The sequence below is a fragment of the Hippoglossus hippoglossus genome, chromosome 18 (genome assembly GCF_009819705.1).
Source record: "Hippoglossus hippoglossus isolate fHipHip1 chromosome 18, fHipHip1.pri, whole genome shotgun sequence".
NCBI classification, from domain to species: domain Eukaryota; kingdom Metazoa; phylum Chordata; class Actinopteri; order Pleuronectiformes; family Pleuronectidae; genus Hippoglossus; species Hippoglossus hippoglossus.
The window spans coordinates 95,093-110,085 of record NC_047168.1 but is presented as its reverse complement, the minus strand read 5'-3'; the positions used below and the strand labels follow the sequence as shown (position 1 = coordinate 110,085).

Genomic DNA, 14,993 nt, shown 5'->3' with positions numbered 1-14,993 from the left:
AATCTGGAAAAGAAAGTATGTAGAAATATGTACACGAAAAGTGCACTGGTTGGGGGAGGTATACAACCGCAGTGCGGTAATTTTAGTTCCCTCGTTTTCCACATTCAAAGGCCAACAAGAAAAGGAGGAATGTCGTTTGAGCAACTGTAATAAAAAAAAATAGTAATGCCATTGTTTTCGCTACAGGCAGTTAGGGCTGGGTATTGCCTACAACCTCACGATACGATACGTATCACGATACAGAGGCCAAGATACGATACGTATCACGATACACGTTGCTTTTGAATAATGACCATGTCCTGCACAGAATTTACTACAACAGCTGTTCTTTATTATTCCATATAACAACAAAGGCAAAGCCTTAAGGACCGCACTACTCAAAACACTTACAATTCTGGCCATCAAAGATCTTAAAAGTAAAATAAAATAATTATCTTTCTAATCCCGATTAAAAAAAAAAGTCGATGCACAAAAAGGATCTGTCGCTCACGTATCTCTTCCCAAGATCCCCGGATACGGTGTTTTTAATGTCCCTCGTAAGTGCCGAGTCTGTTGCTTGGACATGAGCGCAGTTCGACAGCTGGGCATGCAGCGGTGCTATAACAGACAGCGTAGGGGTCTTTTCTTCTGACATTACGAGTGTTGCAACTTTTAGCAGCTTCAGGGCTTTAGCCTCATCTTCAGCACAGGCCAGGTCCGCTTCAGTTAAGGTCCACAACTCCTTGGCATTCTTCCACACCTCAGAGGAGAGTAATGCTGTGCAAATTGCGGGCTGCTGCTCTAAGAAGCGCTCCAACATATCACAGGCGCTGTTCCATCTCGTAGCTGCATCTGTCATGAGCTTGTGCTCGGGGAGATTAAGTAGCTTCTGCTTTTCATTCAGGGAATGGCTTGCAATTGTGCTTTTCCTAAAAAAAGTGTCGCGGCTGGCACCGATGTTTGCTGGGTGGGAAGGCCCATAGGTGCTGCTTGCACCGCTTGTTATATTTGGGTTTGATGCAAGTCTCCCCATCTTGCGTGCCGAAGTGTCCTTGGGCAAGATAGTGAACTAAATTGCCCCTGACTGGCTATTCCATCAGTGTGTGATAGAGAAAATGCACATAGATGCCCTTTATGAATGTGTGTGTGAATGGCAAATCTGTAATGTAAAGCACTTTGAGTGGTCATCAAGACTAGAAAAGTCCTTTATAAATACAGACCATTTTTAACATTTGTTTTTGGAATTCACAGGCCACTGGAGGAGGCTATGAGGGTGATGAGTACCAAAACGCAGAGCTCATCTTCTTAGACATCCAGAATATCCATGTCATGAGGGAATCCCTGAAGAAACTCAAAGACATTGTCTACCCAAATGTTGAGGAATCACATTGGCTATCCAGTCTAGAGTCTACACACTGGCTAGAACATGTTAAGGTAAGAAAGAGTTTGTATACGCATAAAAACAGTTTTACCTTTATGGGTTTGAATTGCGCATTTTCAAAAAGTGTAAATGCTTGTCTAAATTCAGTCTGTTTGTGTAGCTGGTGTTGTCAGGAGCCATCCAAGTAGCAGACAAGGTTTCCAGTGGAAACTCAGTGGTGGTTCACTGTAGTGATGGCTGGGATAGAACTGCCCAGCTCACCTCGTTGGCCATGCTGATGCTGGACAGTCACTACCGCACACTCAGAGGATTTCAGGTCAGTGGCTGAAGAGACTAGACTATAAAAGGAAACAACTCAAACATATAAGGAAAGCTAAATTCACACCCGTTGTGAGCAAATCTTTAGTGCACCTTTGCAGTGGTCTTACTGCACTTAAACTTTAGTGAAACTAATGGACAGAGTTAAATTACAATCAACGTGGTACAATTAACATTTTTATGATGTTTTAGGTGCTGATTGAGAAGGAATGGATCAGCTTTGGGCACAAATTCGCCTCAGTAAGTCATTTTCTTTTTTTTTGGGGGGGGGGGGGGTTGCCTTTATTTGTGGAGAGGACAGTGTGCAAGCTGTGAAGGGGGACAGATAGAGAGTTGGGGAATACATGCAGCACGGCCGCTATGGTTAAGGCATAGCCTCGATGGGGCGGCATCTCTACCAGGTGAGTTATACGCCGCCCCCAGTAAGTAACAGTTATACGACTAATCTCCAGAACTATCTACTTCAGCTTTGTGTCTTTCTATTAACATCCGTGTGTGTGTGTGTGTGTGTGCGTGTGCGTGTGTGTGTGTAGAGGACAGGTCACGGTGACAAGAACCATGCAGATCAGGACAGATCGCCCATCTTTGTTCAGTTCATTGACTGTGTATGGCAGATGACTAAACAGGTACAGTATGTTTGAATCATCAAGCTGAACTGATAGTAAAATATTATACCATAGACTTTCAAATCACTTGAGTGAGTAGGTGCACAGACTGTGCAGAATGTACAGCAGCAGCTCAATATGCAGTATTGCTGTTGAAGTGGAAAGTAGATCAGAGGGTGGTGTGATTTAATCCTCTTGGTCAGTCACATTCATAGGACAAAGCAAAATTTGACCCAAGGTTCACGTCTTTGTTACATCGTTTACATCGCTCCGGTTAGTTTTGGCTTCACATAATTATTTAGGGAGTGCGCTAAAGAATTTTGTATAACATGCGTACGTCCTGTTGTCATCAGCTATGTGATCTGTTTCTACCTATACTCGACATTGATTGGTTTGCAGACGGGCATGTCTGACGTTGGTGTATTGACATTTCTATGGGTTGTAGTTTTTTCGTTTGAATGGAGAAAATGTATTAGTTATTTTTTCAGTTTAGTTAACACTGTAATGTCATGTTATTTCTACCAGCATCCGGAACAGTATTTGACTCTTGTTCGAATTAGGGCTGCAACTAACGACTATTCTGATTTAATCTGTTGATTATTGAAACAATTAGTCGACTAATCGGATTATGAATCACACAAATACTCTCTTATTTAGCCATCAGCTTTAAAATTTAGCTTGAGGTTGTTTTATTGACATAAAGATCAATACTTCATTAAAAAATGTCTTTTAATAGACTTTGCTGCTTATTAGGCTACTATTGATACAAAAATTAAAAAAAGTATCAAGTTTTTATCCATTTAAAACCAAGGACAGAAAGTGCTTATGTAAAAAATTCATTAATATTCAAGTATCCTTTTATTCTGTAAACCAAGAACAGGTAAAGTGCTCATATAAAAAATATATTAAAATTCAATTATCTATTTTTTCTGTGAACTAAGAACAGGTAAAGTGCTGATATAAGCATCTCCACTTGGTCTCGTGTGGGGCTTGCTCTCTTCTGAGAGCAGATATTCCCTGCTGCAAGGAAGATTCACTCTGATGGGGTGGATGTTGCTTGCTGCGGAGTACATATCTGCGTCTTTTGCAGAAAGCAATCCATTGTACCTTTACTCTTCTTCGGACTGCATAAATGTGATTAAAAAAGACGTTTCTCAAAGAGAAGGATAACATTACGCTTTTAAACTCAATTTCGCCATTAAAAAAAATCTACATTCAAACGATAATTTAGTATGGATTCTATGGTAAGCAAGGTCCGCCTTACAAATATTGCAGGTAGTTTGGTTTCTTGCTATGTTGAGGGTGAAATGCTCATATACTTTGGACTTTCTGGTACACACACTGCAAAAGAAAAGTTTGAAGGTCTTTTAACTGGTTAACTCTCCGTTCAGTTTCCTACAGCCTTTGAGTTTAATGAGCGGCTTCTGCTGACAATCCTGGATCATCTCTACAGCTGTCGTTTTGGGACTTTCCTCTACAACTGTGAGAGTGCACGAGACCAGCATGTAAGACCACAAGGACATGTAAAACTGCCTGCTCTAAGTTACCCTACAACATGCATTGCACTGTTTTGAAACTGTAACAAACTCTCATACTCTTTCTGTGGGGCAGGAGGTGAGGTCAAAGACAGTGTCTCTGTGGTCTCTGGTCAACAGCAAGTGGGACATTTATTTAAACCCCTTCTACACCCCTGAGTCTGGCAGGGTCCTCTACCCCGTTGCCAGCATGCGTCACCTAGAGCTGTGGGTAACATACTACATCCGCTGGAACCCACGCATACGACAACAGGTAATATAATAAGAGCAGCAATAATTATTTACAACTCGAAGTGAGCTTTGAGTGCTCATACGTCCACCAAGGCTAATGCCCTTTCTTGCCATGATAAAGAAACTGAAAAATAGTTAGAGTAATCCAGTTGACAGACAAACAACAGCAATGAAAACATAACTGCCTTGATAAACTATATTTATGCCACTTTTCAAGAGTACCTCACAAAAAACCACATAGTACAAGTAAATGTAATCCATAAATATAATGACTTATAGTAACAACAATTACTAACAGTTTATTCTAAGCCATACAATTAGTAAGTGAATCTACAGAAATTTAAAGGAGATCTCCTGACAGGGAGTTCCACGGCTGAGGGGCCAGAAAAGCAGAGGCCTGATCACCTTTAGTGACAAGTTGAGATTTTGGAACCAATGGGGCCCCTGCTCAAACTCAGGCAGCAAAAGGGGATTGGCAATGATTCAAAGAATGGCAGCAATATTTTGTAGTGGCTGTTGGATGTTTTCATAAATAAATATCGTGCATTGCAACAGTCTGGGGTAGATAGAAGTATGGATGACCTTATCTAAGAAGAAAGGAATGACCTGATCTGGGTTAGCTGTCTATACTTGGCAAAATATCCCTGCATAACTTTGAGTGTCAGAACATAATTTAGAGGTTTCTGGTCTCTTACTAATCATTATTTGCTAAGGCCCTCAGACTAGAGAAGATATTGTTGATGTTGCTTGTACTGAGGCCAGGCCAGATATCATTACAATCACTTCTGATTCTCGAGTCAAAGAAATTTTAGGACATCCCATATTTCAATTCACGGAGGCATGATATGGTACAAAAAAGGTCAGTGGTACTGGGCTTGAACAGGCTCCACAAGGGGTTGTCATTTGTGTAGCAGCGGAATCAGTGTCAGGTCAGTCCATGATTTTCTCCAAGGGCATAGGCAATAGGTGGGGTCCAAAATAGACCCCTGTAACACCCACCAACGTAATACAGCCCACAAATATAATACAAATGGGCAGTTTTTAATGTAATAATCCCACAAACGTAATAATGTAATAGCTATTACCTTTGCAGGGATTTGTTACGTTTGCGGGAAGGTGAAAATCTTGAGCTTTCAATATTGGTGTCAAAGCAGTAGAGCACTAAGTAAGTTATTAATAACTTACAGAAACATTGCGTGCAATATAGGCTCTGCATCAACAAGTCTACCTTCTCTCTCTCTCTCTCTCTCTCTCTCTCTCTCTCTCTCTCTCTCTCTCTCTCTCTCTCTTCCTTGTCAGTTCACAGAATTGTTTTGAGGCACGTAAATCGATCTCCTTTGAATCGATTTTAAAACGCCTCTTGTAATGAGGATTTCTCTGCAGCAGGTTCATCTGTGTTTCAGTAGTGTACCTCTTCAGCACCCCAGACAGCAATCAGATAGGGTGATGGCCAAGACCCTTACAGGCTGAAAAAGTGTCTTTTCTCACTCTCTTAAGAACATTTAGTCCAAGTTCGGGTAGTTTGGGTGCGGGTCTTAAAAACCCCTGCGCATCACTGCTTTTGACATAGCCTATTCTTTTATATGTTCTTGACTCTTTAGATTGATCAACGTTACATTTAAGATCTACTAAACCAGTGGTCACCAACCTTTTCGAGCCCAAATTCACTTTTTAATTCCAAACGTAAGCCGAGATCTACCACCCCGATATCTTCCAAAAAAAACACTTATAAATATAGACAAAGAAAGGCACTTCTGAAAATGTATCTATTTAATGCACAATATTCACATTAATATCAATTCATATTTACAGCATCTTTTCAATGCGCAATATTTAGCTTCTCAGTTCAACAATATGTTCTGCACAGGTTCTGCTACACAATAAAACCCCTTTTTATGAAACAAAAGAATACAGAAAGTGTTGCAAACATTTGTTTGTGTCAGAAATTCATCAGATAAACATAAAAACTCAGGTGAAAGATAATTTTCTATGTTTATTCTGCAGTGAACCACAAGGTTTATCTGTCTATGTCACAAACGTATATTTCCGACACTTCCCGAACCCGTTTCAAAGCAAACCGTCAACAGTAGCAATTTAAACCAGAGGTAGGCAACCACACAGCTCCAGAGCTGCATGCGGCTCTTTAGCCTCTCTGGGGTGGCTCCCTGTGGTGAATAGTAAACTGAAAATAAAGATTATATGGAAAAGAAGAATGGAAATGTAACCAGTTTTGTTTATTGTAGTTCTATGATTAAATGCAACAAAATATGAAAGTTCAGCTCAAATATGGTTTTTTGATAGAGAGGTTGCCGACCCCTGGTCTAAACTCAGTGGTCAAAGTTGATAAATATAAGACCATTGACTTGATTGACCACTTAGATTTAGACTTAAATTTATACCATATCATATTTGCGTTCTCACAGATTGAAGATGAATATCCACATAACATTACTTCTACTGTCCACACACCTACGGCCAATGGATAATGGGACCTATAGTGTTATACTGAAGGTACTCAAGGGGGAATCTGATGTCCCTGTTGAAGACAGCACAAAAATTCAACGGTCAGTATGCAGAAACAGGGACTGGTATTCCTTAAGTTATGACAGAGAGTCCATTTTGTGCAACAGGAAGGTTTTTGTAAAGAAGTCTGATATCCTGGAACTTGCTAAGAGAGGAATTGATGCCACTAAAGATTCGGATGCACGGAAAGTAAAGGCTGGAAAAGAAGTACTCTGGGTTGAGTGAGAAGGCTGTTCAACGAGCATTTGAAACCAGGGAAATATTGAGAGAATGCACAGGGCATTAAGAAAAAAGATACTCTATGATCTTATAAATGTAGAGAAGCGAGGGGTGAACTGAGTCAGTCATTTACCCAAATATGCTCAAGTCCTTAATGAAGATCCCAAAAAACAGCTGGGTTGGATGACACCATTCCATGTCTATAATGGCCGTAAAAAAGCAACAAAATACTGCTGGCTCAAAGCACCCGTCCATCCCGCGAAATCGTGACAAAAAATGTAGACACACTGCTTCCTTCAAGAAAACAAAGGGATTCATTTGAAAAAGAGAAACAGAGTGAGAAGAAGACCAAAAATGGAACTAAGCGTTATAATGAAGAAATGGATCGCAAAGCAAGTACTGCAAATCCTCCATCCATCTATAATGTCAATGATGAGGTTTTAGTTAGGATTAGGTGCAAGACCCATAGACTGACAAAGAGACATGCTGTTCGGAATGGAGTCATTGTAAAGAGGAATCTGAGACGAGGATGAAGGTACAAGGTTAAGTTTTCACCTCTTGGTAGAACAGATTTTAGGCTCAAGTGGCTCAGTCAAAGACATCTGTCGTGTCACCAGAGATGAAGAGGAAAGACGTCAAAACAAAGAAACTTCTGCATCCCTTATACGAAGGAGGACCAGTTAGAGTCATTTATCTATTCCAGTTTCTCCATACAACTGGATCCACAGCCCAATGGTGATTTCCAGTTTGCAGCACTTGCTGACCAGTTGATGAACTTTGAGATATTTAAGCTACATCCCTTAGTCGAGAAATTGTCATGGATTTACAGTCAAATCCTCAAACAACACATGAAACCAGTGGCAGCCTCTTAACACGGGGTGCTGGGGCGCGACCCCCTCCAACATGCTTTGTGGAGGGCCTTCTTATAAACTTTAACACTATTTTTCCAGGCTAGGTGATTTTCAACACGGTTGTTGGAGCGCCACTTCCTTTCTAGGTTTCTTGACGCTAGTTTTAATTCATGTGTGTTGGAATTATACCACGGAGCTAATTTACTATGTTTTACACGTTTCTTTTTTCGAGGCGCTATGGAGTCTAATGTTAATCGTAATGACTTTACAGAGCTATCGACGAGATGGTCAATCTCAGTGGAGCTAGGGTTTTTGAAGAATTCGTTGGTTATATCGACGGATAATACGGGTTTAAATGTAATTGGAATTATTTCCTTAAATTTAGCTACAGCACTATCAGGTAGACATCTAGAAAAGTAGTAACAAGGGCACTAGCACAACACAAAACTAGAGAAGAATCAGTCAGGGAGGATAAGAAGAGAGCAATTGGCTGTGGCCACCACATGTAAAACCATTCCCTTTTGGGGGGTTGTCTTGCTTTAACCTCACCATTGCACCTGTTGTCACGTTCAATTGCAGCAAAGGTGGTGAAATAATTCACAATCACTTGTGCTTCCTAAATGGACAGATTGATATCCCTGAAGTTTAACTGACTTGGTGTTAAACTGTGACGATTAAGTGTTCCCTTAAGTGTATATAAAATACATTTCTTTGAATAATAATGTGTTAATGTGTGTTAAAATTCAATAATCATAAAAATATATGATATACGTTTTACAGCAGGACACAACATTTCTCCTACCTTACGGAACAGTCCATTCTCAGTGTATGTGCACTGGAGGCTTTGAGTTTCCTCTAAGTTGAATATTGGACCACGACTGGCTCCCTAACTATTTGTGATGTCACAAATCCTCACAGCAGAGGAATGTGAAAGCAGCATTTGAGTGTCAGACTCTACACATATATTATTTGCTCAGTTGAAGCTCAAACATTAAACGTCAGCAACAAGAAGAAAATGTTCTTCTTTTTGCTTATGCAAATAAAAAAAATGTATTAAAAGGAGATAGATTGACGTGCCACAAAACAATTCTGTGAACTAACAAGAAATGTTACAGCTGCCTGTGTGTTTGAGGGAGAGAGAGATAATGACAGAGAAAGTAGAAGAGAAGGATGACTTGCTAATGCACAGCCTATATTGAGCGCAATGTTTCTGTAAGTTATTTATAACTTACTCAGACCGCTGCTTTGACACGTCTTGACCCGCTCTGCATACATTTGTAGGAAGTTATTACAATTTTGAAAGCTGAAGATTTTCACCTTCCCACAAAGTAGGCAACTGCTATTATGTTTGCGGTAAATTTATCACGATTGTGGATTGTTACATTAAAAGTTGGCGATTTTTATTCCATTTGTGGTTTATTCCATTTGTAGGATTTTATTACGTTGGCGGGTGTTACACCCCCTTGAGCACGCCACAAAAGAGAGGCACAAGAGAAGGAGCCATCTCCAATTGGACTAAGAAGGACCTATTCAACACATCAGAGATAAACCAATCCAGAGCCACATCTCTGATTCCAATCAAATTCGTCTGTCTTTTAGAGACTGAGCTGCAGTTGAATAGGGTAAAACTGGAGTGGACAGGCCTTTGTCGACTGAAAGCTGTGAGTCACTGGTGACCTTGACCAGAGCAGGGAGCTGAAATCAGATTTAAATTTGTCATTAATTTGATGGATGTTCAGTAATGAAACCAGTTGGGTGGAAACTTTTTTTTCTAAAATTTTCAATAAAAGTTTACAACTTGGAGATGGGTCTAAAAGTAGAAAGAGGTGTCTGGAAAGGGCTTTCAAATGTCTGCACAGATGGTCTGAAATACTGCTTTTTAAAACTGTTTCAAACACAACACAGTCCCGTCCCCCCCAGCCTTTTAACTGTGATGTTAGAGATTCCAATTCATAAGTCAGATTCAGCCTAATAGATTGTCTGGTCTGATGGTCTTACCAGTACCCATTGACATTTTGCTTGAGAAGTAGATTGTGAGTGTCTTAAAGATCAATTTGTGATTTAAGGTTGATAATATTTGAGCATCCATTAACAAATATTAAAATCATAATACGATTATTAGTCTAACCTATGAAAGTTTGACAATATTAGTATACTCCATCGGCAATGACGGATATATGTCGACTGTCATTAAGTGTGTGTGTGTGTGTGTGTGTGTGTGTGTGTGTGTGTGTGTGTGTGTGTGTGTGTGTGTGTGTGTGTGTGTGTGTGTGTGTGTGTGTGTGTGTGTGTGTGTGTGTGTGTGTGTGTGTGTGCGCGCGCGCGTGTGCGTCTTGTGTGTTTCAGCATCAGAGTCCGGTGGAGCAGCGCTACAAGGAGCTGTTGTCCCTCAGAGATGAGTACTTGAAGAAGCTGGAGGAGCTGCAGCTCTCTGACACCTCTCCTTCCTCCCATTTGGCTAACAGCTCCACCCCCAACACATCCTCCACCTCCTCCACACCATCACAGCAATACACACACCTACAGACTCCTTTCTGAGGGCTGATGACACATACACACAGATACACCCCCCTCACAACTACACACAGAGTATGTATATATATATATATATATATATATATATACACACATAATTTTTATTAAAAAAAAATCTTTCACTCAGATATCTGTCAATCTTACATACATGCAGGGATTAATTATTTTGCAGTCATAAATGTGGATAACAAAGAATACTAATTTGATTTAGATTAGATTGTTAACTCTAACACCATAGTGGTGATGATGGGGATTTATGCAAAATGTCACATTACAGCCTTGTCACAAGACTTCTCTATATACTCATTCATCATAAAGTGAAGCCTTAAAGACATTCAGTCCAACGGTTTGAACACTCTGGACACACAGTGGTTGTGTATCAGTGTCCACACAGGCAGCACAGAAAGGCTGAATATTGTGTATTTTTCATCCGCACTATATTCACACAAGTCCTGTTGGTGGTTATTTTTAAAATCAGATCACCACTGAACATTTATACTCTATAGGTTCAATGGTAAGCTGAGATGCAGAACTGTGTGTTGACTGCACTGCTGTTTGAGAGACAGAGGTTTGTCTTAACCTTTGATTTAGCTTCGCAAAATAACCGTAACTTCAAGTAAACCTGTTCACATTTTACAGTTGTCAGGTGTATGGTTGTCCATTGAAAGAACTCTTCAACATTTAAACTGACAGAAAGTTAACCTATGTGCCTCCATTTAAAGATATTTCAGGGTTGTAGCTTGGTTTGTGTTAGCTTTAAAGGCTAATTTTAAAAAGGGCTTGAAATAGTGGACAGTGCTAAACAAGCTCTGTTGACGGTTAAATAAATTTTAAAAAATCCAAGTTATGCCCAAAAGAAGATCCCCAGCAGTTAGCTCCAACTTCCTGTGTTTACTTCAGAACCTCACTGTATCTCTCTCTGCTGTTGTCCCGCTACACAACAGTTGGTGTTCTTTGTGAGCAAAGCATATTGCAAATCAAGATTTTTTCAGAGTGTTGCTCTGACACATGAGGAATCAGTCTGATCAGCTGCAGAGTGTCAGATTTAGATGCAGTGGTGTGGAATTTCATTTTGTTGGTGTGGAATTTGCTGATCAGCTTATGAGGCTGAAAGCTACATTCATGTGTGTTTTGTCACTGCCATCAGCCAAGCTCAACTAAGCACTATTTCCCAGCTCCTGCCTATGCTATGGCTGAGGGTAAATACAGTTCTAGCAAATAGTAATAGTTCTGTTAGAATTAATCCATGATTTACTCTTATGAATGCAGCTTTGATGTGGTTTGAAATGTATAGTATAGTATAGGGAAATGGAGTGATGCTTGGCCTCTGATTTTGTATCCCCCTCCCCTTACTTAACACAGACCCAGATGGGGGCCAGGTTAAGTCCATGATAACCTTACCATGCCTGGATGTTTGTTTTCAAATGGGTTAAGGGACAGTTAGCAGAAAAGATACTAAAACTGTTAAATACATTTATGTTGATATACACACCACCCTCACTGAAAAGTCCCATGTTATTTCATAGCACATGGGCCTTTTGGACATGTGGAGAAGTTTAGTTAAAAAAGTTGTTTGGTTGTCTGACTGCTCATGTGTCTGGCCTATGAGACTCCAGGTTATACCGCTGTGCAGTAGATTGACATTGTCAGTAGAATTCAACAATAAAACTGGTGCAAAAACATGGTACCATAACAGTAATGATGGGGAAAGCTGTACTACATGTTATAAACATTGATTTTATGTGGCAAGTAATAAATGTCATTTTCCTTTAGGAAATTCTATGGAAGATAATTTCTTGTTGAAAAATGGAAAACAAAGTATTACGAATGGCAAAAATAAATGTTTATAATATGCCAAAGTTTTAGGGTACCACTTTCAAATTAAGTCAGTTGTGTTGTATTTTCATTTTCTAAGTCAAAATTTAGATTTTTTTCTATACGATTCATTTTACTTTTATCTCAAAAGGATGAGATCGTATTAAATCACTATTTTGTCATTTTGAAAATCCTAAAAAAAAAATCTAAATCAAAAATTTGCCATATTTATATGGTATTGACTGATACTGAGTATTTTTATTATCTATTATGCTTACAGAACTTATTTCCCCCTAACTCACATGGCCTTCCAAACATGAAAACCATTCTGTCCAAAAATCTAATTCTTTAGAGAGTGAGGATTTTGCTGCTAACTCAGAAAGTTCTCATTTTAATTAGTTTGAAACCAACATACATAATTAACTCAGACATATGAGTCATAATGTCTGTCAAAAATGTACTCTGTGTTGTATCATTCTGTCTCTCTACATGGCAACAGAAGTGTTTACTACAGTCAGAGTCTAAGGCTGGTAGTCTTCAGTCTCAGGTACTTTATTTTAACCTGGTCCACAATAGAGGATTGAGGCTTGCCTACTTTTAGAGCAGGTTTGGTGTGTATCATCATCCATTAGAGAGAAATTCTTATTTTAGTAATTCCAGCTCTGGGTTCAATCATTGAAAGCATAATAAAAACCAATGAATAAGCATTTAAAAAGCTCACGTTGTGGTCTTGGTAGCAGTTATGACTTAACACTGCATATTTTGTTGAAATTATTTATCGGTAGATAATATGAATATGTATGGATCACCACTAAAGATCAAGTAATCTTGGCACAATTTGTAACATTTTATTGAAAGAGTTTAGCAGTTCCATTCCCACAGGATTTATAGATACCAAGAAAAATCTATTAGCATCGGCAAGTTCTCTTGACAAGAAATAGAGATATATTTGTCAGTGCAGAAAATATGTTAAAGTGCTCAATAGAGGTGGAAGGTGTGAGGAGTAGCTGGTTGCAGAAGGATTTGTGCTTTTAAATTAGCTTAAGTGATGGTCTAACCTCTATCCAAAAATTATATTGCATTGCAAAAACCCAGCAGTGACTTCTTAAGAAGATATTGGTGAATGAGGCTCAATGTTGTCCAAGCAGTTCCATTAGCATTTCAGGGAGAATTCAAACCTTCCACTTGCCGGCATTAGACACGGTTTAGACGCTGTAGTAATTTACTGAACATTCAACTGCACATTTAATCCCTGATTTCAAGCTGTCGTTATTAGCACAGTCAACAGAATTTAAACTCTGTGATTGGATATTTCTTATTAAAAGGCTCATTTGGAGTTATAGTGACCTCCTCTTTGTATGCTTTACACATGACATAGAATACAACTTTACTTCTGGAACCTTGGGTACATTCTGAATATCTGCTCCCACTGTACTTCTCTCCAACATCCTTGAATTTCAAATAAGCAACCTGCAAGAAGACAAAGAGTCAAGAAGGCCCAGAAAAGCCAGCTCAGACTCCAATACATTCCCCCTCACACACTGTTCAACCGACTAGGCCTACAGCAAATTGGAAGCAATGAAGATCTGAAAGATGTACTGTATGTACAGTGTGACAGTTTCAGTGGTGAATGAGGTTTAACAAGTCGTTTAGTGAAGTGCTTTAGGTCATGTCCAGATTTGTGCCTTGATTCTTGTGTAAATCACCTTCTGTCTTGTTTGAGCTTGACTGTTGGTCCCAAAGAAAGATGGCTTTGTATACTCTATTGTGGAAGGGGATATGATGTTCCATTGGTTTGTGCTAGTGTGAAGTGAGATCCTGCTAACTACTGACGGTAAAAGACGGCATAGTACCAGAGATGCATTTCCGTGTGTTTAAAGGAAGCCGATCTTTATCCCCTACAGTGTAATGCAGTAACAGATCATAGTAGCAAGAAAAACTCAAAATTTCCTGATCTAACTGTGAGGAACCATGTTGAGTAATACACCACGTTTCTTTGTTACTGAAATTTCTTTAGAGCCAATGTCTTTGATATCTTTAAGTGCATTCTGTAAAAACAAATTTGATGCAAAGTGTTCTTGGTTGAGTTTTCAAACCTCAACATTGAGTGGGATAATATTTGTAGTATTAACTGCACTGGTGATGTTACTAACAAGACAAACTTATATAGTCTATAAGACAACACTGAACATTGAAAGCATAGGTATAATGGTAAGACGTTACAATGACTCACTTTAACACAACTGAAGCCTATGAAAGAGCCATGGAGCTTAAGTTTTTCACAAGCCAGTTCTCTGACTCACATGAACAAGTGCAACACAATGAGTTGTACTTCAAGGAGAGCAATACCACTCTTCAACTTCTTCCCAAAGTAACAATACAACCGATCCCTCAATATGGACAACAAAAATTTTATCTTGGCACAATTCAAAACAATTTATTGAAAAAGTTTAGCGTTTCCATTAACACTGGATTACCAAGAAAAAAATCTCTTAGCATCTGCAAGTTTTCTATGCATTTTTCAGTACAGACAATATGTTCAAGTGCCCAATAGAGGTGGAAGAATGATTTCCACTTTGTAAATTAGCTTATGTGATAGTCCAACCTCTATCACAAATTAATTTGGCATTACAAAAACCCAGCACTCTTTTGTGCCATGGATTGGCAAGCAGGCCAAAGCTGTCCACAATCACTGGAGACAACTGAAACAAAATCAGGGGTGTACCTTTAGCAAACACTCAGGATAAAGTCTGGAGAGAATGGTCTACCTGCAAGAAAGTCAAATCTCAAACTAGACTTTTCTCAGTTAGATGGAGTGGGCACAATTGCATAGAACAGCCTGTGTTTACAAATAGGTCAATTAATAAAGGTTCTACAAGAGGGAAAATTAAAAACTTCATTGACAAAGGGCTGGTCTCACTGAAGCGGTTTGGAAGTAAAACAACAGAGACAACAACATTAAATGTGTGTTGGTCAAGTGGTTGTGTTTTTAGAGAAAAAC

General features: G+C 39.2%; 1 protein-coding gene across 2 annotated transcripts in view; it reads left to right on the top strand.

Moving 5' to 3' along the window:
* The window catches only part of mtm1 (myotubularin 1), a 50,865-nt gene extending 38,158 nt beyond the window's left edge, over positions 1-12,707 (top strand). For both annotated transcript variants that reach the window (XM_034615353.1, XM_034615354.1), the window contains 7 exons: positions 1,231-1,413; positions 1,521-1,676; positions 1,871-1,918; positions 2,212-2,304; positions 3,675-3,788; positions 3,895-4,071; positions 9,989-12,707. In XM_034615353.1, coding sequence (XP_034471244.1) covers positions 1,231-1,413; positions 1,521-1,676; positions 1,871-1,918; positions 2,212-2,304; positions 3,675-3,788; positions 3,895-4,071; positions 9,989-10,180 — 963 coding nt within the window. In that variant the 3' untranslated portion in view covers positions 10,181-12,707. The remainder of the gene's footprint in view (positions 1-1,230; positions 1,414-1,520; positions 1,677-1,870; positions 1,919-2,211; positions 2,305-3,674; positions 3,789-3,894; positions 4,072-9,988) is intronic.
* The last annotated feature ends 2,286 nt before the right edge of the window (positions 12,708-14,993 follow it).